The sequence below is a fragment of the Malaya genurostris genome, chromosome 2 (assembly GCF_030247185.1).
Source record: "Malaya genurostris strain Urasoe2022 chromosome 2, Malgen_1.1, whole genome shotgun sequence".
Lineage (NCBI taxonomy): Eukaryota > Metazoa > Arthropoda > Insecta > Diptera > Culicidae > Malaya > Malaya genurostris.
Genome location: NC_080571.1, coordinates 217,511,099 through 217,537,001, shown reverse-complemented (window position 1 = coordinate 217,537,001; position 25,903 = coordinate 217,511,099). Strand labels below are relative to the sequence as shown.

Here is a 25,903-nt window from a genome sequence, read left to right as displayed (position 1 = left end):
TGCTTCAAGGGTTATTAATGACATGGATTCGATGTGTGAATTATGGTTTGCTTCGTACGAGTATGACATTTCACCTGCGGAAAACGTGGGAAGTTGTTATCATTCTCCTTTTTTCTTCAGAAAAACAATGAACTATTTAGCGAAGTCAATTCAACTGCGAACAATAGCTTACTCGGTATCCATTGGCAAATTGAGGAATCAAAAAACCCTTCTCAATCCACCTAGTGGTGTGATAATACCTTTCTCTAGCCATTTTAATAATCTCATTCAAACATTTATTCATTTCCATCTCAAATCGATTTTTAAAATCTGGAGGTATTATATCATTTTTTTTAGATTACACCAGGTCTCGACGTTTCATACATTTCTATAACATTCCATGCATTTCATGCGTTTCTAACACATCAAAACATTTCTAAGGCTCAAAGTCGATTTTTTTCCAAATGTTTTTTTCAGTGCGGTTTCTTTTACGCGGAAAGTATCCCCCGCGTAAAAAAGGACTTCAGTTTGCTTGAAATCAAAAACATTCAAAAGGCATATAGCTGATTTGATTTTCTCCGTGTTTAAATCCTTTTCTCGGAGATGGATGAGTCGATTTCCACAAGTCAATACTCGCTTGAAAGCTACTGTTAAATTGAGGATACAGTTTAAAGATTAAATGGCTGTCGCTTTTTTCCGGAGAAATAATGGTATAAGTGGCATAACCTCAGTTCGGTTTCACATCTGAACCAAGTCAGTCGATAAACCAAAACCGCTTACGTTCGGGACAGAAGAAATCAAGTACAGTATTGTGTAGTGAACAATAGAACGATCTCGAAATGAGTGAACCAAACGAACAAAAGCTACCGCCGGTACGAAAGAATACAATTATTGTTGACTTCAGACAGTGCAAAATTCGACCTTCGATACGAGAACTTGAAGGTTTGCTTAAGGAGCAAATGCATCTTGACATTAAACGTGTGCATTTACTTCAATGCAATAAGACCAATAATGTTGTTTATATTCAGTTCTTTAAAGAGTTGGATGCAATTCAATTCGCTAAAGACAATAATAATGTGGACTATGTGAAGCATGAAAATATCAAGTACAACATTCCAGTATATATGGAAGATAGTGCTATAGAAGTGCGTGTGCATGATCTTCCCTCAAGCGTCATCGACCCTTATATTCGCAAAACTATGTCCTAATACGGAGAGATTCTCTCTATCGAAAAAGAAAAGTGGAAGAATTTTTCCCCCGGTATTCTAAATGGCGTACGTTTGTTACGCATGCGCTTGAGGAGGCCTATACCTTCTTATGTGACTTTCGGTCTGGATACAAGAATACCGTGCAAATCACTTATTACCTATGACAATCAGATGGCCACATGTCAATATTGCCAAAAAGCTGTTCACTACGGTAAGCCATGTGATAAACCGGACAAGGAGACAACTATACCAAAGGACAACGGTTCTTCCTTTACACCAACCCCAAGCAACCCCAGTACACCTGTGACAACCACCAACAACAGGGAAGAATCCTCTTCCACGAAACCATCCAACGTAACCCCTATAGAACAAAGCACATCAGCTGCAGTTAACAGCTTACCATACAACCAACCAGCAACTGCAAACAATGTACAACAAGGCGCATCTACAGCAACTAGCAACGAAATCAAGAACAATACCACGGCAATAGATGACGAGACGAACCACGAACAAACTGCCCCTCAATCCTCGCAGGAGGAAAATGGAAGCTCCTCTCCCCCTAGAAAAAGGGTGACAACGAGATCCAATACAAAAAAAATTATCTAAAAACTCAGCTAAATCGGCCACGTAAAGCTTGTACGCAAATAGGCCTGAATAAAATATCTTTTAAATAAAAAAAAGTGGCATAACCGACAAAACTCACTTTCTACAAGTCTAGGCTCGTTTGAAAGCTACCGTTGAATTTTGAATAAAGTTCGAAAATTTAAAGGCACACTACTTAAGCTCTAAGATATTGAGAAAAAAAAAAATCAAATGGTTGTCACTTTCGGCTCTGAAGATATAATAGTATAAATGACGCAACCAACTAACCGCACATTTTTTCAGCGACTAAATTTTCTCGACGATGACTCAACGAATTTCGATAAATTTAACGCAATAAGTGACGTTTCCGACAAGACACATTTTTTATCTCCGCCTGTGTCAAAAGTATCTCAATGAAAGGAAAAAAATATTTTAATGAAACTAATGGCTAAGGAAATGCAGTATCACATCACTAGGCGGATTTTTAAGTTGTTCAGGCATGTAAAAGAGATGTAAAAGACCGGGGCTAAACTGTATAAACATTATTACAACTATTGTTTACAAAAGTTATCTATACCGTTGTGTAGTTTCAATCTCCAACTTAAATTACTAATTCGTTATTCTGAAAAAAAAAATGTATTTAGCCTAAAAATTAAAAAAACAGTATTATATTTTATCGGAAATGGTTTAATTGTTTTTTCAAATTATTCCCCTAGATCAGGAGTTCCCAAAATGGTCGATATAGATCCCTTGGGGTCGATATCCTTTTTGCGGGGGTCGACGGAAACGAAAACTGATTATGGGGGTCGACGAGGTCTAGAAATCGATCCAATATTGTTTGATATAAGCTGTTATTTGAAATATTTACACTAAAAAAGTTGTGTTTATTTGACAATCCGATGAAATTGGTATGAATTTTACATTAATATTAAAAAAGCAAGAAATTGAATTTTTAAAGAAATTTGTTGAAGGGGGTTTGAATCCTAAGTTAATTTAAGTCAAGGGTTCCATGACCCAAAATAGTTTGGGTACCCCTGCCCTAGATGATCAATACACTATCGCATACGCTTGAAACTGACATTCATAACATTTTTTCCAAAAACCATGTTCCCCCAAAACATGGTTTTTGAACGCTTCAAAAGCTTCTTTAGGAGTATTGAATCGCTCTCCACGCAGTTTGCTCTTCACGGAAGGGAACAAAAAGTCGTTAGGTGTCAAGTCAGCACTATACGGCGGGTGACCCATCAATTCGACGCTTTGGGTGCTCAAATATTCGGTTGTTTAAGTCGATGTGTGAGAGATTGCATTATTGTGATGAAGAATGATTTTGCGTTTGTTTTTCTTATTTCACGAAAAACTTCTGGCAAACAAATGGTGGTATTCCAATCAGAATAGACGGTCTTACGATCCTCTAAAGCAATGATTCCCAAAGTGGTCCCTACAGCCCACCAGTGGGCACTAGCTCTTTTTTATTGGGAAATAATCTTAAAATTGTAAACAGGTTGGCAATCTTAAAATTGTAAACAGTTGGCTTCGCTACTTAAAAAAATTTATCTGGAAAAGCGCTGAGCAAAGGTTTACAAGTTTATATCTACTTGTGAAAAACTTTTCAAAAAATCATTGCTAAATGCAATTCAAGATCAAGCTAATCTATTAGTTGCAGATATCATGTGAATAGTGAATCATTGAATTCTTGGTCAAACAATATTGAGTGTAAATAGTTTAAATGTTTGATTAGAAATTCAAATCAAGCCTATATTCCAAATTCAATCCTTATAGAGTACAGGAAAAATATTCACTCATGTTCACCTTGAACTGCATCTTACTGACAAAAGTCTGTTGCTTCTTATTGAGTTTGCTATTGCAATGTCCCAATACATTTATTTATAACGTAACTATGGCGTCTTGTGAGGATTCCGCTTGTAACAGATGGTCACTCTTTTTGGCGTTTTTGCGAAATCCGGCATTCGATTCTCTTCCGATTTGGCTAAATTTATCATTTACGATAGCTTTGCGCGCGAATAGTATGAATTTTCGCGATGCACAAGCAAAATTTTGACCGCTATTTTCACAAACAATAAGCAAATTTCAAAATCAAATGCGTATTAGCATAATCAACAAATTTGTATTCTGATTTCAATACCGTCGGATTATACTTGCAACGAGATCAACTAAATTAATTTGAGCTTCGGTTACAAACTTTTGAGGTTTCAACACAATATGAGATGCCTGAAGTTTACATATTCTTCGTATATCGCCCAACAACAGGTTAAAGATGGTGATTATTAGGAATACTGCGCTCATTTAGAAGTTCCTTTATTTCGAGGTTCGAAGATATTTTCAATTTTGAAATCTCTGTTTGGATCCGTTTACAAATATGAATAAAGCCAGTTTCACAAATACAAGATAAGTTGATTAAGACGATGGAAAATAAAGAATTTATATCTAGGTTTAAGCGAGATTTTCTGTTTTTTTTGGGTTCAGCAGTTGATTTCCAAACCTTATTTTGACCTATGAAACATTGTTGAAAGTAATGTTATTGTATTTCCTTGTTCATATCTTGTCGAAGAAAAATCAAATGTAGTTCTGGTTACCAAACTAAGGAATCGCTTATTTATTTCTGAGTAATAAACAATCAATCACATCACAATCTTGCACAACCTTCTCGAGAAAAAATGAGTCTTAATTTTCCATTTGAAAGACTGTGGGTTGTGAATGAACTGTTTGACCTCAAATAAATTGTTTGATATCAAATGTTTTTGTTCCTTTTCTCACACATAAGAAGGTTCGGTAAATACGCGTTTCAAACTACAAGATTTTTGATGAAGTCTTATAACCGACTGAGGCACGTAAAAATTGTTTATCTGTGTACGTATTTGCATTTTTTTGTTTTATATGACAGCTTTTATAAAAGCATCTAAGAAAAATGCATAGTTTTGTCCATGTATGCCACAAGAAAACACTCCTAATGCAGAACTTTTCTCTATTACCCAACTGTAAGACAGATTATAAATATGACTGGTAGAATAAAAAATGGAAATCCCAAAAGAGGAGGGAATCCTCCGTTCTGCCAATTGAACTACTGCGGATGTGATGAAACATAACTCAGAAGCCCTGCAGAAAAGCACTTGGTATATGATCTTACTGTACACGGCCAGTATGGTTCAAATTTTAGTTTCACTTCTGTGATTCAATACCGCACGCAAAAACATACCAAGAATTTCTCCTACCTATTGAATCTATTTTTAATTCTCCGGCTGGGCAATGATATGTGAGATTTTGCAGTGTCTCTATTGGCGTCTATTTTGCTTATCCAATGTTTGCTCGATAGGATGTTGAATTAAAACTTTTTTTTTTTTTTCAATTATAGAGGCTTTAACATCTTAGGTCATTCACCTCTTCGGACCAGAAAATCTTTCTGACCCTATGTGCGGGGTTGGGAATCGAACCCAGGCGGGCTGCGTGAAAGGCATCGACTATCCCATCACGCTATACCCGTCCCCCTAAATTAAAACTTTATTTCTACCGTGTAATTGGTCCGAAAATTATATTTTGTTCCATTTCCCCCATCTTTGAATCTCAAGTTAACTGCAAAAATGCTAAATCGATTTCCATTTATTTTTTTTACTTGGTGGGCATTAGAAAGAATAATGTATCCTTAATGGGCATTCGACTAAAAAAGCTTGGGAACCACTGCATTAAAGAAACAACTTTTGTTAGATTCAGTACTTTTTGGAACAACCATACAGTTGACTGCTGTTTAGTTTCGGGCTCAAAGGAGTAAATCCATGTTTCGTCACCTGTGGAGATGTTATACACCAAATTTGAAGCACCACATTAATTTTTTTCAGCATTTTTTTTCACTAATTGACACGACTCTTTTGTTTTGAGCAATTTTCAAATTATCCAACGTAAACTAATTTTTTTTCACGACTACGTAAAATAACATATAAGCTTTAAACACTAGTGCCCAAGGCGATCTTCCATTATCAAATTTTTCACAGCATCGATGTTTTCTGGCACAATAACTGATTTTGGACGACCTTCGTTGAATTTATCGGCAAACGAACTACGACCACGATTGAATTCGTTATACCAGTTTTGCTTTTCTTATATAGAAAGGTTATGCAATCACTGTGAAAACCGATTTTTGAACCGAAGCCCGGAGGGCCGAGTGTCATATACCATTCGACTAAGTTCGACGAGTACGCAAAATGTCTGGTAGTGTATGTGCGTTTGTATGTATGTAACGTTTTTTGCACTAACTTTTCTCGGAGATGGCTGAACCGTTTTTCACAAACTGAGATTCAAATAAAAGGTCTTGTGGTCTCATACAAAATTCCTGAATATTCTTTGGATCTGAATTCCGGTTCCGGAGTTATGGGGTAAAATGTGCAAAAAAATGAAAATATGTGTTCTAACTTTCCTCACGACCGATTTTCACAAACTTAGGTTCAAATGAAAGGTCCTGTGGTCCCATACGTAATTCCTGAATTTCATCCGGATCCGGAAATATTTTATAATATTTTATAAAATTTTATACCATCACTGAAAAGGGCGAAAAACCGGGAAAAGTTTTCTAAATAAGCCTCAAATCTTCTCCAATTATTAGTTTTTATTAGTAGAAGGTCAAACAAACCGATTTCGTTTATTCTTCTAAGAATCGAAGAAAATTATTTTGAAGAATATCACAGTATTCTAGTATGATTGATATGAGACAGGCATCATTACACCACTAGGTGGAAGAAAACAGGTTTTTTATAGTCGCATAGGATGATGCTATACTGCCAAAAGTCGAACTAAGTTGATTGGAGCACTCTTGTCTTGATGATCCACAACGAAAATCGTAATAAATAAGGTAAAATTGTTAAAAATGTCAAACTTTATGATGGAAACGTCAAATCCACCAGGCAACATTTAGGGGTGCAAACGCTCCTATATGGATAGTTATTATTTTCCATGTAAGTTAAGCTAAACTGAACTAAGATTTTTATAAAATCTTCATAGGTTTGTTTTTGTTTGTTGGTTACTATTATTAAAACTGTGTATGAGCAAAACATTTTCCAATTACTTAAAACATTCACTTTCTTGTTGCTTATAAATACATGCGGAACTTTTGAGAACTTGTAAGTTAAAGTAAGAAAGTACAGAACAAGTGCCGCCTTTCCTCTGCTTGAGAGTACTTGGAACGTGGAACTTCTGGAAATAGTTGGGTTGTATACTGCAAATAATTATCCATAAATGACAGATCTGGAATGGTGTTGACGTATCTGAACTTGAACTTTCAAGCGGGAATTCATTTTGAACAATTTGGAAGAAATTCCACAAGACCTGTGAAGTATAATTAAACGTTTCATTTAGTTTAAATTATTTTGCTGAACAACGACAATGAAGCCCATCACTAGACAGAGCCGTTGGAATTTTCTTTCTTCGGCACTAATAACGTCGGATAAATGGCTTCCTAATCCCAGCCAACATTCTTCGCCCACACGGGCTCGGTCAGAACCGCCGCAGCTAACCGGTTGCAATAAACTCGACGCAGAAAAATACGACACAAAGGAGAAAATATCCAATGCCCACTGTTGTTCTCCCTCGTGCCCTCGTCGAAGGCAGTAATTATGGGTTAAATAAACAAATCAGAATCTCCCATGGACAGACACGGTGCAGTGCCAGTGGCCGGTTTCTCGGTAACTACAAGTTTTAAATCACGACTGCCTTGCCCAGCAACTTACTTGGTCGAATGACAGGCAGACCGTCGAAGAAAGCATGTAGCCCGAAAATGTCAGCGCCAACGTCTCGAGCCAAGTCCATATCGGCTGTGTTGGTTCTACGGTGGGCTCGTTTCGCGAGGTAGCGAAGATACCACTACGACACCGAACCTACCGAACGGTCAAACGTTCATCACAATGCTATACACAGGTAAAGTGAAAAACACCTTCGTTTTCGATTGTGTTTGTAACGACGGTTGGTTGAGGTTGTTACCGTTATGGAACGCTCTGTGCGCTGGGTTTCACCGAACATACCAACACCAGCGTCCGGGCTTTTGAATGGAATTGTGTGTGCACATAGAGTCAGATAGCGTGAGAGCGAAGGACCCCTCCATGGCAGGTATGCCGTCACCTCAGTCGGTTGGATATTTCGAGGCTGTCGCGACGCAACACATCAACTGAAATCGGTACCTTTGCCCGTGGAAGTGCCTCTGTCGAGAAGGAATTTGTCCGTCATGGAATATGACATCAAGTTTCGATTTTGAGTTTTAATTCGCTCTGTTATCGAACCAATGACGTCCTCACGAAGCTGACGTTGCGATTACTCTGGTGCCCGAAGTGCAATTTTAGTGAGTCCGCTCAGCCGCTTAGTAGCTGACAGTGTAAGTGTTCGTTTTATCGGTAATTTATTGTGGGAATTGCTATAACCTTAACCGTTACTGCGTGGAAAGTGGATTAGACTTTAATTTTCTCACATTAGAAGACGAGTGTGTTCCTGGTTCGAGATTTTAGAGGGGAAAACTCGAACTTCCCCCGACGGAGTAACCGTTGAATGTCCTAATATCAATTTGTGTGTAGTTTATGGTTTCCTCCGGACGTCAAAACAAGCGCCAGTTAAAACAAGGCCACAAAAAAACACGGAATTTGGAATTGGGTTTTTTATTATTTTGAAACACCCCACCGCTTACGGTAGCGTACGTTAGTTTCTTAAGTAATCTCGGAATGTGAGACGATTTCGATCAGAACCAGCTGTGTCACGAAAGCGCTTGTTTGCTATTGGAATGTATTTGAAATGCGGTTGGGTCCTAATTCCTGTGCGGTTCTACACTTAAATACTACCGAGGGATGATTAATGCACCGTCGAACGGACGGGGAAGAAGGAAGAAAGATGGGATTGCTTTCTCGATAGACAGGACATGTTATTTTTTTTCTTCTTCTAAATTCTCAACCAAAGATAAGCACTTTTAAATGGATGAACCGGAAGTGTATGGATTTAATACTTGTTTTAGTTAATTGAATTTTCCTCAACCATACCTCGGTTCGGGGAAGTACGGGGAAGTTGTGTTTCGTCTGCTTATCTGTAGGTGTTTGTTTGGTTGCGATATGAAAGATCAGACTGTTTGCAGTGCTTTTGAATGAAAAAATTAAATGGTGTGGTGTGCTGATTGACATTGACTCGGTTGAGTCTCGATGAATCACGACAACTTCGAATTCGATCTTTCGATAATTGGAACCTGCACTGGCTGATACATGCAGATCACGTTCCAGTCGGACTGAGTAATCGCTTATCGGTGATCGTTTATTCCGAGAATCACATCTATGACTAAGAATTTGAGCGAAGATGTACGCAGTGATTCTCTTGTGTCGGATGGGAATTCTCATGAATTCTGTGAATAAAGAATTTATTAACAATATTGACGTCCGGCTCATTCATCCTCATTTTATACATGTTTGTCTAAAGCATCAGAAATTGCCATCAATTTAGCAGTTCATGATGTAGAGCGAAACTATTTTTCTCCACATTATTGTTTATCTCTGCTTCAAGTGAATGTAACAAATCTGCCTTGCCCAAACCATACTTGTCCAGGTCTGCAAACTCATTGGCTTCCAATAATGGCCGGTTCATTGTAGTTCATGACCGCTCGTCACCAGTCGCTTGCGACAATACCTTCATTCACTTGATCGATCCACCTTGTTCGCTATTACTATTCTGTTTCGACGGTCGGCATCCTAATGACATGTGTCCATCCCACCGTTCTTCAAGCAGTGGTCGCAATTCGTGGGTTCATTAGATGATTCGCTGTATTTTCACGTATAGAAGTACAAAAGGGGCATTAGACTTCCGTCCTATTTTTTTTTCATGGCCGTATTTTAGCGAATTCAGAAGTTAACCACGAATTGAAATCTCAAATAAAGATGTGCTGTATCCTATTTTACCCCCTGCAAATCTGAATTACTGTACCTTTCTTATCAGGCTACGGGCTTTTCTTATCACAGTATTGAGGTAGTATGCCACATATCAATTGAAAAGCATCCCTCTGATTGATCATTCATAGCTGCGAGAGCTGATAAATGTAAGCGAGATTTTTCAATCGTTCAGTGTCATATGAGACATATCAAAGTACGGGTCGTGCACACTTAAAGGGTGTTACGATTAAAAATTGGCAAACAATAATAATAATAACAAATAATAATTCTTCATTTATTCTTCCAAATCTATTTCGTCTTCCTCAATGTTATCCCCCCTGGGCCTAATACATTTGTGACAACGTTTTTTTTCCAAACCTCGAAGCAGTTATTAAAGTCAATTTCCGGAATAGCCTTGAATATGCCTAGCGATTTACGTTGATCTTCATTTGACTCAAAACGATTTCCCCGAAGCGGTCGTTTGAGTTTGCTGAATAGCCAGAAGCCACACGGAGCTAAATCAAGCGAATACGGTGGTTGCGGAACGATATTGGTTGCAGTATCAATAATCAATGCAGTATGCGACTGCACCTTATCGTAGGGCAAAAACCAAGAGTTGTCGGCCTATAATTCCGGCCTCTTTTTGCGAACATCTTTGCGAAAGTGACGCATAACAGTCAAATAGTATTCATTGTTGATAGTTTGGCCGGTAGGAAGGAATTCGGAGTGCACCACACCTCGATAATCAATATCTTGATTTTTGACTTACTTTGACGTGACGCGTTCTTAACCTCCTTTGAACAACTTGTACCAATCAAAAACACTTGCTCGTGACAAAAAATTATCACCGAAGACCTTTTGCAACATTCTGAACGTTTCAGCACCAGAAATTTGATTCCGCACACAATATTCAATGGAACTTCTTTGTCGAATAATGTCACTTATTGTAAAAAATCGCCGATTGCATACTAAACACTAATGAAAATTTTGGCGTGACACTTGGCACAGATGTCACTGACAGTCATAGCAACTCAGAAAAAAAATTTAGACGAATACGGTTTCCGCGCGAAATATTATTCAAAACTCTTACTACTTTTTGTCACAGTAGTATGCTGGTAAACCTTTGATAAATAATTCAAATCAGTTGTATCGTTGAAGTTCAATTCATATAGAATAAAGCAAAAAATAACATTTCTTTCATTTTTACGAATGCAACTATTCTTTCGTTTGAATGCTTCCAAGTTTCGTACAACCACTTTGGTCATTTTCATCGTCGCTGAACGCTTGTTTGCTTTGAATTGCATTTCACTGGCAATTGTCTTTCGCATCTTTTTGGGGTAATGGCACGATGCCAAATCCCACCACAAAGACAGTTGTAAAATATATAATAGCATATTAATTTTCTGGTTGATGGTCCCAGATGTGATGTAAATATCGCTCTGCTAGCCACAGGTCTGCCCTATGAGATATTTTTTGGCGAACATCAGTAGCTTAATGTGTTTTGAGAATCTGCAACCCTTCCTCGTTCAGTTGCCTTAGGCAGTGAACTTTTTCGCGGATGATTTTAACTTTTGGTCAGAATTTGTCACTTCGATAGGTATTTTTATCGTTTAGATAAATTCAACTAAAACTACGGCCCAATTTGAAGTTCGATGGATAAAAAGTTATTTGGGTTTATTATGCACGGAAAATAAAATGATGGTGCACTGAGGTCTTTTTGCGCGGTTTTCCGAAGCTATGCAGTTTTTATACGCGGTTTTCCGAAGCGGGATTTTTACGCGATTTTCTTGTTTTGTTTTAGAAATGCATGAAACGTATTGATCTGGTGTTATCCCGAAGTTTTTTTTAAGCCAACTCTTGGAAACTTGGAAAATTTTCGATTTCTTTTCAAAACAAAAATGTTCAGATCACACCAGGTCTCGACGTTTCATGCATTTCTAAGACAATCGGCATCAAAAAAAATTTTCTTCAATTTTGCGATTTTTTTTGTACGCGGATTTTTTGAAGTTACACGTCTCAAATTCCAAAGTCGATTTGCACAAAAAATTTTTTTTTAGATTTCACCACATCTGGACGTTTCATGCATTTCTAAGATTTGATGATGTTGAAATCAAATTTTTTTCTGTAGTTTTGAGGTTTTTTTTCGCGGATTTCCGAAGTTACGCGTTTTTTTTTTGCGCGAGTTTCCGAAGTTACGCGGATGTCAACACTTCCTTCGTTTGACAATGTATCGATACTTTTTTTGCGGTATTTTCTTTGACTGAAAGTATAAAACGAAATTATGCAGAAGCAAATTTTACTACAGATCTGAATAATAATTTTTTGAAAGATTTTCTTCTAGTGTCGGAAAACAACTATCGAACAGTCGAAAATAACCATGCTATCAAGAATGGAAATTTAGACAACAACAAAAGTCAAATTTGAAAGATAAAATAATTCGCGCGATGGTCCATAGCCTTCGAATATTTTAGTGCAGAAAGGCCAAATTCTACAAAAGAAATGTAATGCCAAGACATTGACTTTGAGCCGCGAAGCCAAACTTTTTCTGACGTTTTATTTATAGTTTTTGCGATCGTATGCTTGTCGACTTATTTTTTGTCCCATGTCAGGAGTAGCTTTGTCTAATGTCACGAGTAGCTCAGGAGATTTTCTCGATGCACGAGCAAAATTCTGACGTGTTGTTCCTCTTGCTTCGATATCATTTTCACAACTGGAATACAGATGTCAAAATAAAACAGTTTATCTTTAAAGTGAGGTATATGCAGGTTTTTTTTCACTGCTCGTTGTAAAAATCCGTCACGCGGATCGATGTTCAATCGTAAATTTGAGAATACCATGTGAAAAGGCTTCGGATTTGGAAAGATAAAAAATTTGATTGTTTCTAATTTGTAGGATACACTTTCAATTACAATTTAAAGAACTCGTTACATTAAGAGAAAATCGTGAGCGGTTTTCGTCGGTATTGCAGGCTGGTAAAAGTATAGCGCGACCAAAAGGGACACACAAGCTAGAACAAACATTATTTAAAAGGCTGAGTTTTCGGACAGACCTATTTTTTGGTCACTTGTCGGTGGTAAAGTCGAAGGGATCTATTTTTTGTTCGATAAACCGATCCCCTCTTTCGTTTCGAAGCTATTTAGAACCATAAAATATAATACATTAGAAGTTTAAATGAATGGTCTCAAGATTCAATGATGCAATTTCATCAGCACACTTTTGACAGTTGCCAGAATCTTGCCAGGCTTCTGTCAGCTGCCAGAATTTCTCACAAGCGGGCAACTGGTTTTTTATTTTTATTTGTCTTGCTTTTCATCTGTCGAAATATAATCGACAATTGACTACAAGCGGCTACATGGAACCGCACAACTGTCTCATTTTATATACTTTCGATTTAACTTCGGGTTCCCGTTCAATAACCCAATTTTATGGTTCTAAATAGCTTCGAAACGGAAGGCTATGTCAGGCGCTAAAAACGAAGAACCGATTCAAAACGGTTCTGCCAGTCTTGTATGGCAAAAATCAAGCAGAAACAGTACCGTTAATAACCTCTAGGTGAAATTCTCTGCCGGAAGCGGTTGTTGCATTGTTGCTAGATAACACTGTTAGCAAGCTACACCTTACACTTTAAATGTAGTTACTTGCATTTGGACTATTAATGTAATATCGTCAAATATACGCCAAACACAAATTAAGGCTTGGTTTGCGTGTTCGTCGTTCTTCGAATATGTTTGCACAATAACAATGAAAATCGATCATAAATTGCTTGAAATTTTTAAGTATTTTTTTATGTATGTATGTATGTATGTATGTGTGAAGCCACCATCAGTTCAAGGCATTACCAGTGGATGCAGGTAGACTTACAGTAGATCCGAATTTGATTATCAGATAACTTTCATATTACTGCTGTTAAGAAGGCCAAAATGGGTTTTGAGGACCCGGCGCCTTCCAGCAATAACATCCGGCCATATAATAAAAGAATTCGCTGTACCAGCTTAAACCTGCCTGATGGTTTGTTTGTTAGAAGGGTGCGTCTTACTCATTTCAGACCTTCTGGGGAAAACACACAGCTTTCCCCTGTGAATCGGGTTGACATTTCACTCCTTCATCCAGTCATTCACTTGTAAGATACCCTGATGCACTCCCATCCCTCTTCCCTTACAATGTACTTGAGCATAGTATTATATAATGTAACATAATACACTTAAATATAATTTCCGGCAGTATAATACAATAAAACACAATATAGTATAAAACGGTGCAAAATCGTATGGTACAGTGTATTATAGTCTACTATAATATTTTATGATGAATATAATAGTATCATAATGTTATGTGACATAATATAGTAAAATATACCATAATATATTATAATATAGTTTGGTCACTATACGACACTGAATATTACAAAATATTATTATGCATAAAATATAAAAATGTAATACATCACAATGCAATATGATACACTTATAATTGTGTATTAAAAAAATGTATTACAATACTATATAAAACAATACCAAACATTGTACCATAATATAGTATAATATAGTACAATGTAATATAATATAATACCACAAAATATGACGTAATATAATATGATACAATTTAATAATATATGTGTAAAGTGAAATGTTTAGTATGGAAATGAAAATGTAGCTGATAATGATAAAGATTATAATAATGGTAACAATAGTAATAATAATAATAATAATCATAAAAATAATACTTATAGAAACAATAGAAATACTATTAATAATATTATTAATAATATTAATAGTAATAAAAATAATAATAATAATAATAATAATAATAATATTAATAATAATAATAATAATAATAATACTAATAATAATAATAATAATAATAATACTTAAATACTACAAAATAATATAATATAACACAATATAGTATAATATATTTTAATTTAATATAATATAATACAATGTCATACAATATAATATATTATAAATCAATATATAAAATAACAGTTAATGTAGAGTGTCAGTTATGCTCTTCTATCTTCGCAATACTGCAGGAAGTAGAATATTTCTCTTCTAATAACAATAATAATATCCACATCTATAAAAATAATATATGTTATTATTATTGATGACAAATTAATAATAATAACAATAAATATAATAATGAAAATAATAATAAAAAACAACATAATTTAGTACAATGAATTATATAATAAATAATAGCATGAATAAAATGATATGTTGCGATATGCTATGATATTATATTACTTCAATTTATATGTCATTTCTCATCCTCTCATTCTGCCATCAACGCATTCCATCGACCAATTGTCACCACAGATACACGTGTAGGCATGAAACAGGAACCAGTGAGCACCAAGCTCACCTTGTGACGACCTTGATATTTAGTTAAAATTTACTTTAAAAATGATAACTTATAAGGAAAACAAATTTATATTTTGCGCAGAGGTACGTAGTACTACTCATAATAAAGCCTATAATATAATATAATTAAAAACAACATAATGCAATACAATATAACATAATATAATAGAATACAATATAATATAATAAAATATAATATAATATAATACAATATAATATGATATAATGCAATGCAGTATAATACTATACAACATAGTATATAATAACATAAAATAGTGTAAGACGATAATATGTGAAATAATATGCTATGATACAATATAACAGTTAATGTCGCAGTGTAAGTTACGCTCTTCTAATAATAATAATAATAATAATAATAATAATAATAATAATAATAATAATAATAAAAACAATAATAATAATAATAATAATAACAATAATAATAATAATAATAATAATAATAATAATAATAATAATAATAATAATAATAATAATAATAATAATAATAATACATGATGTAATAAACAACAGAATTATATGTTGTAATATACTATGATAAACACTGCACTTTAGGATGGGCTTCAACCTGCAAGCCGTTTCGCACCCTCTCATTCTGCTACTAACGCAGAAGGCGATAGCACCCAGTCGACGCCGTCCTATTGACCAAATGTCATCATAGACGCTCGGGGAGGCATGAGATAGGGACTTGTGAGGACTTAGTTATCTCACCATTTGACGACCTGAAATTTTTAAGTATTTTTTTTTACATCAAAAACTCGAGCAACCCCAAACGGCTGTCTTCTGTAGTTTGACTTAAACAAAATCATTCCTTACGTATTTTTATCATCGTAAAAAAATCAATGCTGTCAAAATAAATCTCTGTCATCAAATTCCCGTACCAAGGGTGCTACTGTAAACTGAACAGTGTCCAGATTTAAAAGAATTTTTGCGTTTTTATGTTACGTGTTTTGTGAGAAAATTATTCTCTTGCCATTTTTATTCTGCATAATTCACTCTTGATTTTCGGATTGACATTTTTGCGAGTATCTTCATGAAAAAGAAGCTAGTTTAGCCATTCGTCATGTCTCAAGTTCTTTCTTTCCAATGAACTTTTTTTTGTTGAAATCAACGAAGCTTAAAGCAATTTGTGGTTCTAATCTTCTCTACTCGAAGTAGTTGTTCAAAATTTCCATCGAAAGAAAATATCGGATCAGAATATTTCGTTCTACCTCAAATTACGACACCCGTGTACTATTTAGAAAACCATTTGAAATATAGCGCTTCTGAACCCATCTTTTTTCCCACTTTTGATTGCCATATGGAACGTTCTTCAATTATGCGAACGTGAAACCGACAGCACAACCATTTCCCGGTGCCCCGTTCTAGAGTGGACAATTATTCGATACCGCGGTTCTAGCACACGCTTTCGCTGACATCAGTCTTTCCAGCTCAGTCACCATCTAGCTCAAGCGCGCGCGTTCGGTTTTGCCCACTGGGGCTAATCGGAGCGTAATGCGTGCCACGGAAAATTATATTTCTAATGGACATCGTTCGTCGTTACAGTTTTCGTTCGCGCAGTAGCAGCAGCATCAGTAGCAGCAGCAGCAATAAAAATAACGGCATTAGAACGCGTCAGTCTCTGTGTGTTCCGATAACCCGTCTCCTGCACAGAATTGTACCCAACCCGAGGAATCGTCCGAGAAGAAGAGGAGAAAGGTCAACAAGATAGACGACATCGCTTGATCTAGCGTTACATTTATGACACCGGCGGCGGGGCAGCAGTCGGCAGCGTCGTCTTCACAGCTCGGTGTGCCATCGTCATCATCTTATCTGTAGCCATTGAGTTGCACTTTTATAGAAACGAAATATCTCATGAATGTGATAATTAATCAACCTTAGAATTTTATTAAATTTGGTGTCTCCGACGGAGAGTAATATTCCTGCTTTTATTGTTTCAAACGACCTGATAGAGGTTGGAATATTGTATTCAGACGTTGCTGGTGAACATTGTTACAAAAGATGGGGAACTCAACGTCGTCACACGAACCGCTGGAACGGGGCTTCACCCGTGGGACGTACGGTGATGTTAAGAATACGGTTGGTACTCGTCTCTTTCTACGACCGTTAAAAACCTTTAAATAATACCACCTGTAGGAAGTTTGCTTTGTCGATGTTCTCTAATGTCATTTTTTTCTTTCATGGTTTTGTTTTGCACATCGCAATCAACAGAAGGCAGCATCTTTTCGACACAGCAAGCGCTCCCCGAAGAAGATGGATCGTTTGCGAAAATCGTTCCGTGATTCATTTCGCCGACGTAAGGACCGAGTCCCGGAGGCGGCGAAACCGCACCAGTGGCATTCGGATGAGCAAGCAGTGCGGTCTGCCACTTGCACTTTCTCAGTTAAATATCTCGGCTGCGTGGAGGTGTTCGAGTCGCGTGGAATGCAAGTGTGTGAGGAAGCGTTGAAAGTTTTGAGAGTAAGTTTTAGAAATGAAGATTGATGTTTAAATGAGGCTCAGAACCGAGCAGCAACGATTAAACATAGAAAAATTTGATCATCACAAATATTCGTAATTGCCATTTCGCCTACTGTGATTTAAATTTTCTGTTTTAATTTTCAAGACTTGAATTTCTAAGTTCCAACCTCTAAATATAAAGCTATAGGGTCCAAGTTCTGAGCTCAAATTTCCTAGCTCTTAGATAAAAGTTTCAACATCGAAGTTCCTTGTTCCCAGTTTTCTGTTCGAAGTTCCCTGTTCCAAGTTATCTATTTCAAGTTCCCTGTTCCCAATTCCCTGTTCCAAGTTCCCTGTTTCAAGTTCCCTGTTCCAAATTCCCTGTTCCAGGCTCCCTGTTAGAAGTTCCCTGTTCCAAATTCCCTGTTCCAGGCTCCCTGTTAGAAATTCCCTGTTCCAAGTTCCCTGTTTCAAGTTCCCTGTTCCAAGTTCCCTGTACCAAGTTCTCTGTTAAAAGTTCCCTGTTCCAAGTTCCCTGTACCAAGTTCTCTGTTAAAAGTTCCCTGTTCCAAGTTCCCTGTTAAAAGTTCCCTGTTCCAAGTTCCCTGTACCAAGTTCCCTGTTCCATATTCCCTGTTCCAAGTTCCCTGTTCCAAGTTCCCTGTTCCAAGTTTCCTGTTCCAAGTTCCCTGTTCCAAGTTCCCTGTTCCAAGTTCCCTGTTCCAAGTTTCCTGTTCCAAGTTTCCTGTTCCAAGTTCCCTGTTCCAAGTTCCCTGTTCCAAGTTCCCTGTTCCAAGTTCCCTGTTCCAAGTTCCCTGTTCCAAGTTCCCTGTTCCAAGTTCCCTGTTCCAAGTTCCCTGTTCCAAGTTCCCTGTTCCAAGTTCCCTGTTCCAAGTTCCCTGTTCTAAGTTCCCTGTTCCAAGTTCCCTGTTCCAAGTTCCCTGTTCCAAGTTCCCTGTTCCAAGTTCCCTGTTCCAAGTTCCCTGTTCCAAGTTCCCTGTTCCAAGTTCCCTGTTCCAAGTTCCCTGTTCCAAGTTCCCTGTTCCAAGTTCCCTGTTCCAAGTTCCCTGTTCCAAGTTCCCTGTTCCAAGTTCCCTGTTCCAAGTTCCCTGTTCCAAGTTCCCTGTTCCAAGTTCCCTGTTCCAAGTTCCCTGTTCCAAGTTCCCTGTTCCAAGTTCCCTGTTCCAAGTTCCCTGTTCCAAGTTCGCTGTTCCAGGTTCCCTGTTCCAAGTTCCCTGTTCCATGTTCCCTGTTCCAAATTCCCTGTGCCAATTTCCCTGTTCCAAGTTCCCTATTCCAAGCTCCCTGTTAAAAATTCCATGTTTCTGATTCCATTTTCCTGGTTCCCTGTTCCAATGTTCCTATTCCAAGGTCCATGTTCCAAGTTTCCTGTTCAAAATTCTCTGTTCCAAGTTGTCGGTTGCAAGTTACCTTTTCATGTTCTAAATTCCCTGATTCAAGTTCTCTTTTTAAGTTCCTTGTTCAAAGTTTTCTGTTCCAATTGTCCTGTTTCAAATTTCCTTGCCCAAGAACCCTGTTCCTAGTTCCATGTTCAAAGTTACAGTTTTCATGTTCTAAGTTCCCTGTTTCTAGTTTCCTGTTCAAAATTTTCTGTTCCAATTTTCCTGTTACAAGTTTCCTTGTCCAAGTTTCCTGTTGCAAGTTCTAACATTTTAGTTTGTTGGCGTTCCGCATAAAACACTGATATGTTTCGATATGTACAACAGAACTAACCCCTTTCCTCATTTTCCAGAACTCTCGACGCCGTGCAATACGGGCTCAGCTGCATGTTAGCGGAGATGGTTTGCGGGTTGTTGAAGACGATACCAAGGGACTTATCGTGGATCAAACGATCGAGAAGGTTAGCTTCTGTGCTCCGGATCGGAATCATGAGCGTGGTTTCAGTTATATCTGCCGAGACGGCACTACCAGGCGATGGATGTGTCACGGATTCCTAGCGGCAAAAGATTCCGGTGAGCGACTTTCGCATGCCGTCGGCTGTGCGTTTGCTGTATGTTTGGAACGGAAACAGAGGCGTGATAAGGAATGCGGTGTTACGATGACTTTCGATTTGAAGAACTCTACATTCACCAGAACCGGATCATTCCGACAGCAAACGTTGACCGAAAGGTTGAACAGTGCAGATACGGCAGTAGTTGCTCCTACTCAAAACAATAACTCATCCAAGCCGGTTAATCCGTTCGCCATCGAACGGCCACACGCAACGCCTTCGATGTTGGAACGACAGGGAAGTTTTCGAGGATTCACACAGATCGGTCAAGCATCTCCGTTCAAGCGTCAGATGTCGCTAAGAATCAACGATCTTCCATCCAACGCAGAAAGACAACGAGCCTTCCTAGAACCAACTACACCGCATCGAACAACTGTTTCTCCGATCCCTGAAGTTTCTCCTCAACCAACAGATACCGTCAGTCAACTCTGTCAGGAACTAAGTCAAGGACTTTCTTTGCTAACCAAGAACGACGCAGATGATTTCTATTTAGATAAGGAAGCGAAGAACCTAACCGCAGCCTCTGTAAACAGCACAACGACTATCGGGAATTACGTTAGAATGTCATGTACTACTAGTCCGTCAGACCTTTCAACAGCTAGTACTATCCCAATATCGTCCATTTTTACACCCAGCTCCGTAGCACTTCAGCAGCCATCGATTCCACCACGGTCCATCTCACCGATGAAACAACAAACGCTAGATCTCACGCACAGTTCTGCCATGGCAGTAACCAACCCGATTACTGCCAACAGTATAGCACCTTCTTTTTCGACAGTGACCTCGATGGAGCCTGCCGCTCAGAAAGTTCTCCCTGTGGAAACCGTGTCCCCGCTGCCGAATCCGGAACAGTGGCTCGGTCAGATAGTGAAGAATGTCTCTCCATCTCCGAGGCGCGCTCCGTCACTGCACACCCGGGCAAAGTCGCTCAGTGCGGCCGATCCATTCGATGCCGAGTGGGTCGCCGAGGTAGCTCAGCCAGAATTGCATAGTACCAATCCGTTCATCTCGCCACCGAAACCACCGGCTCAGAGTTTTCAGGTGCATCTTTGAAATTTATTCCGTGAGTAAGCTGCTGCGGGACACAAACCGGTGCTAGGGAAAGGCGCGTGTAGGCGCGAGTGCTGTAGCTTTTCGTTAGGGGAGTTACGATGTGTGTCGGAGTGTTTGGACGATCGCTAGGCGATACTAGATTAGACAGAAGTTGTAGACCGGGGCTAGGAAACGCGTAGTACTTACTCAAAATTGATTCTTACATTCTGATAGCATTTATTTTCGACTCAAAACTGTCGTTTTCAGAAAATTGTTTCCACGTAATACCGAGATCGTTTTGTCATATCTACACTTCTTCTTTGTTTTGTGTCCAGTTCGATCGAAATAGTTTTCTGGAAACGGAGTCAGGATTTTTGTTAGGGAGCTAGATTGTCGCTGATTGCTGTAGGCTGAGAGTAAATTTATTTATTTCGTGAATGTTTGCAGATTATGTCCGTTGATCAATTGTAGTAAATTTGGTTCACTGGTTGAAACAGACAAGAAAATATTCTTCAGTAAAATGAGTAGAAAGAATGTGATATTTTTCATTTCCAAATCCGACATCAGAGCCCACCATGTTCAGCTTGAAACGAAAGGTGTTTTGAACACTCGTTTTTATGCGAGCTTATCCAGCATTGAATCGCGGTGATAAAATGAATTATTCTGTTATAGTGAACCAATAATAATGGTTTCATTCAGGTTCTGGTTGGTTTTGGAATTGAATAATGAGACAATACCGAGGATATTTTCCCATGATGACTCCAGAAAGTTGACTTAAATATGCCCAACCTCCGGAAAATATTCGAGAGAGTTTTAAACTTTTGTGGAATGAAAACGATATGGCGCTGGGTTTCTTGATTACTGCTTCAAAACCATATTGTTTATGCTAGTATATATTTAGATACAAGGTGCTAAAAGCATGTTATCGTGTTAGTTACAACTTCTAAATCAGCAGCAGCAACAGCGACATAAATAGTATCAATGTTCCATTGAATCTTTAGGAAATGGCATCTAAAGATATCCTCATTCATACAGTAAGAACAACTACCTATATGAAACGCATAGTTAAATCAAACCGGCTTAAGCAGCTTTACCTGTGTATCTGTATACCTTAAAATATCCAATTAATCTCCCTCAGCACACATTACTCTTTACCATATGAAACATAATCGTGCATATTCCAAGCAGAACCAAATGGAAGTATTAGCAATTTACAGAATTTACAAAAAATAAAAAGAAATTATTTACGAAAAACTAACACCAGACAACGTAATATTCTATTCACAAAAGAAGATACAATCCACAGCCGGTTACTTCTTGAGCACCATCGCTAAAGGGCTTTTCAGCATCGTATACAGCTACTTTACAAGGGCTGCTAAGTTCAAAAGACAGTCCATATAAAATCGAATTATAATATATATCAAAACAACCAATATTTTACAATCTAGCTGTATCTAGCGGAAATAAACTAACTTAGAACAAACATAGAATATTAGCACAACTGTTTTCCGGCAATGGCGAATGAAGAAAGTAGAGAAGAATTGTGATCAATGATGTGGAACACATTCAAAATCATGCTATAACAGTGAATATTATACAAGCGGAAACATTTTTAGACTAAGAAGACTAAGTTGATTTCGCACGGGAAAAAACGGATAACTTAAAATGCTAGCAGTTTTATGGTTATTTTTACTGAGATGAAATAGAATTCGCGAACTAATGTACTTAATTATGGATAGTTTAAAATTTCGATTGTTGTATATATTTAATATGCTGTTTAATGCAGAATATTTTGATGTTTTGTATATATATAGATATTTGTAAATATATTCCAAACAAACTGTTTATCAAAAGAAACATTACATTCTGAATCGTGTTGTTAGCGCGAAAGTATGCGTAGCTTCTCGAAATGTGTTGGAAATATGGATTTTTTTTTCAGTTATGCAAATAATTATTTATACGGGTGAATCGAATCGAACGACCCGTATATTAGACTAAATGTGTGGCCAATATTTGTACGTTGATGCTTCGCAATTACAGAAAATATATTCACCCATAGGTGTACAGAAGAATCTTGATCTTGTAACATAATTCCCAATACTGCGTAAGTGTATACTTTAGAGTTAATAAATGTTTAGTAAAAAATAAATCAAATTTTGTTTTTTTTCTGTTCCAATTAATTCGGCTTTTTCCTTTGTTTCATCCGCTATGGAATTATTTCATGTGCTAACTGAGAGGAAATATTTCGAGCGTATGGTTTGCGTCTCGGCTACACAAGTAAGATTTTGATTTTTCAACTGGCGATTTTTTTTTGGTACTTTCAATGAACAAACATAGAATATATGCAACATATCAACTCTGAATACTGTACCACTAGCCTTTAGAAAGAGCTCGATTGTTACGATATACCTACGAATATTAGACAGAATTTTGCACCGATAAAGTCCTGTATCACCTCAGTTTATTCTCGAGACTAAAATTGTGATTGTTTACCTAGTGAAAACTTCATAAATATATTTTACTGCGAAATACACCAAATGGCAGCTAACAAACTAACATGCGTGCTTCGGTTCAATAAATGCCAGTGTAGTAAATTGACCATGCTTACTAAAATATAAATGTCGATAAAATATCAAAGTTTCATGTAATGCCGATGAAATCTCGATAATAGATTCATTTTAATTTTAAATGGTCTATAAGTAGAAGTTAAACCCTGCACGAAATGCAAGCTTTTCATGTCACTCACATGCACATTTGGGTACGACGGGAACCCGAAAGACAATTACAATACTATACTGGTACCAATTTATTGCATTGTTGATAATTGTATAAGATACTGAATTATATTAATTATATTGATAATGTGAAATACACAGTATTGAAGATATAATAAATGAAAATAAACAATGTTTCAAAAACTGTAGTTTATGTTGGAATGTGTTGAGAACTTTAAGCAGAAAAGTTTAAAATTTGGAAAGTCAATCAAGCATCAAATCATCAAATCAAGCTATCATAACACAGGGGGTTAAATAAATTGCGAACAAGATAGCCAATCAATTCTGGAGTCAATTTTTTAAGCAATATTTTTAGAAAACCTGTGCGACATATTAGCTGGAAGCACCTTACCTTACCTTATCTAGCATTTTATGGCTAGATATCAAACAACGGTGTTTGAGCTCGTTTCGGAATTCAATATGGTTCTTTTTACGAAATAACTCGATTTACGAGCCCCCGTTTAGTTCGTATATGGAGGCTTCGGTTTGATAAGGATTATACTAGAAAAAAAAATCAACAGACAAAAATGATCACCAATGATTCACACCTATTAATTATGTTTTCGCAAAGTTGGTTTATTCAACATCCTCTTCCAGGGTAAATGCCCGTACCTTGGACTCAGCATTGCTCATCAAATTATGTGCAGCACTTGTGCCATTTTACTTAACATACATACTTCAATAAATTCTTTCATTAAATCCTTGTCGACCTTCCCTGTATTCCGAAGTTTCCCCTTCATACTCGCCCACCATTTTTCTACAGGGTGAATTTGCCTCCTTTACATCGTTTGCTTCATACCACTTCATCACCGGTTTCGCGTTACGGTTCGATACTAGAACCCAACCAAAACCTTAGTGAAACTGGAGGGAGGGCAACAGGTGCTTCTGGAAAAATTCTTCTTTAAATATTTGAACTCTGATGCTGTCGGTTTACTAAATTGATCACAGATTATCTGCTATACCAAAAAAAAAAAGAAAGGTCCTTATTGTGCTAGAAGTAATCCCATATCTTCATCAATCATCTTAGGTTGCTGTCAGAACGAAAGCATCACGCGAAGCGTCTGGACGCGCGTGTGAGCTAGTTACATTTGATCAAAGCAAACCTGTCAGAGTGAACGCGATGTGGCAAAAGTGCATCGCATCAAAACGCTTCACACCGCTTCGCAAATCAACGCGATTGACATGACATGACAGCAGCCGCAGATTACAAGCGTCACGCAAAGCGCCAACAACGAATTGTTGAGCCGATGTTGGACTAATTTTATGGGAGAATTTCGAAGATTTCTCTTCACGTAGTTTTTAATAAAGACTAAATATCTATAGAATATTTGTACTTTGGAGTAGCAAGGCTGGCAATCATTATTTTTGTACTTCATAATCAGTGAGTTCAGCTCATCTTCTAATAAATTTCAGCAGCACCACTGAGCGAGTTGAGTACTTGGGCAACCATTCGGGTACAGAAACCATCACCTCAACGACGTAGTGCCAAATATTAGAACCCACCGAGAGACGACTTTCAAACAGAATTGTAAAATTGCCGAAAAACTTTATAATCACGTCACAATAATCGAAAGAGAATGTGAACAAAGAAAAACTGTCACTTGCTCATACGGTCATTTGAAAAATCAACCGAGAATTATGAGATGAACTGATGAATAGAAGAAAATGAGCCTTAAGAGATAGCTTTTGCCACCCTTGGTGAGTTGATATAACTTACTTTTCAGTATATTTTTGCCAGTGCTTTATGGAAACTACTTAGTATCATTTCGCGAATTATTTTAATTTTTTTAAAGTTAAAATTTGACAGTCAAGACGAGCAAGTGTTGTTTTTGTTTTGGTTTTGTTTTGCACTGAAAATATAATGTTATTAAGTGGTATGATAATTGCAATACATCGAACGTAAGAATAACTTCGAGGTAAACTTACTTCGTTTGACAATGTACTGATACTTTTTATTCTAAAATGTATAAAAAGAAATTATGCAGAAGAAATTTTTACCAAAGGTCTGAATTTGGAATTTTTCGCAAGATTTTTTTCAGTGTCCGAAAATAACTATCGAACTGTCAAGAATGCTTTCAAGTACACTCAACAAAATCCTCACTTCAATGCTACGTGAAAACGTATGTGATTTTTATCCATAGAACTTTTCTTGTAATACTTATGTGAAGTATAGATAGCACAGAATGAACTCATGAACTCTTTATCCACATTTGTATCACGTAATATCTACGTAACTTTTTTCGTATATTCTATAGAATACTTTTGTGAAATTTATACAAAGTTAATTTGAATTGTGCTGTAAAATTTATTTCATCTTACTTTTTACCAGAATTTTACTTAATAGTCACATTATTTTTATGTAATTGTTACTATAAAGTTCTATATTGAATCTTATTAATGTATATTGGTACTAAAAACTAATAGATTACATAGTCTGTTGGACATAACATTGCGATAAATTTTGTTCGCACGCAGATATTCTGAAAATTTTACTTTTAAATTCGTTTCTGTTGAATCACTGGTGAAAAATATCAAAAATACAGAATGCATTGTTCTAAATCCTTTCTCCGAAGCAGCTAAACTTAAGCAAACATTGTTCCCT

At 37.0% G+C, this 25,903-nt stretch overlaps 1 protein-coding gene across 3 annotated transcripts in view; it reads left to right on the top strand.

Annotated features, from left to right (window-relative positions):
- LOC131427566 (protein numb) overlaps positions 1-22,599 on the top strand; it is a 132,373-nt gene extending 109,774 nt beyond the window's left edge. The window contains exons 1-4 of one of the 3 annotated variants that reach the window (XM_058590879.1): positions 7,796-8,139; positions 16,591-17,124; positions 17,257-17,505; positions 19,238-22,599. In XM_058590879.1, the coding sequence (XP_058446862.1) occupies positions 17,047-17,124; positions 17,257-17,505; positions 19,238-20,548 (1,638 nt within the window). In that variant the 5' untranslated portion in view covers positions 7,796-8,139; positions 16,591-17,046 and the 3' untranslated portion in view covers positions 20,549-22,599. Of the gene's footprint in view, positions 1-7,795; positions 8,140-16,590; positions 17,125-17,256; positions 17,506-19,237 lie in introns of those variants that run through there. The other 2 variants (XM_058590878.1, XM_058590880.1) reach the window with 2 other exon arrangements.
- The last annotated feature ends 3,304 nt before the right edge of the window (positions 22,600-25,903 follow it).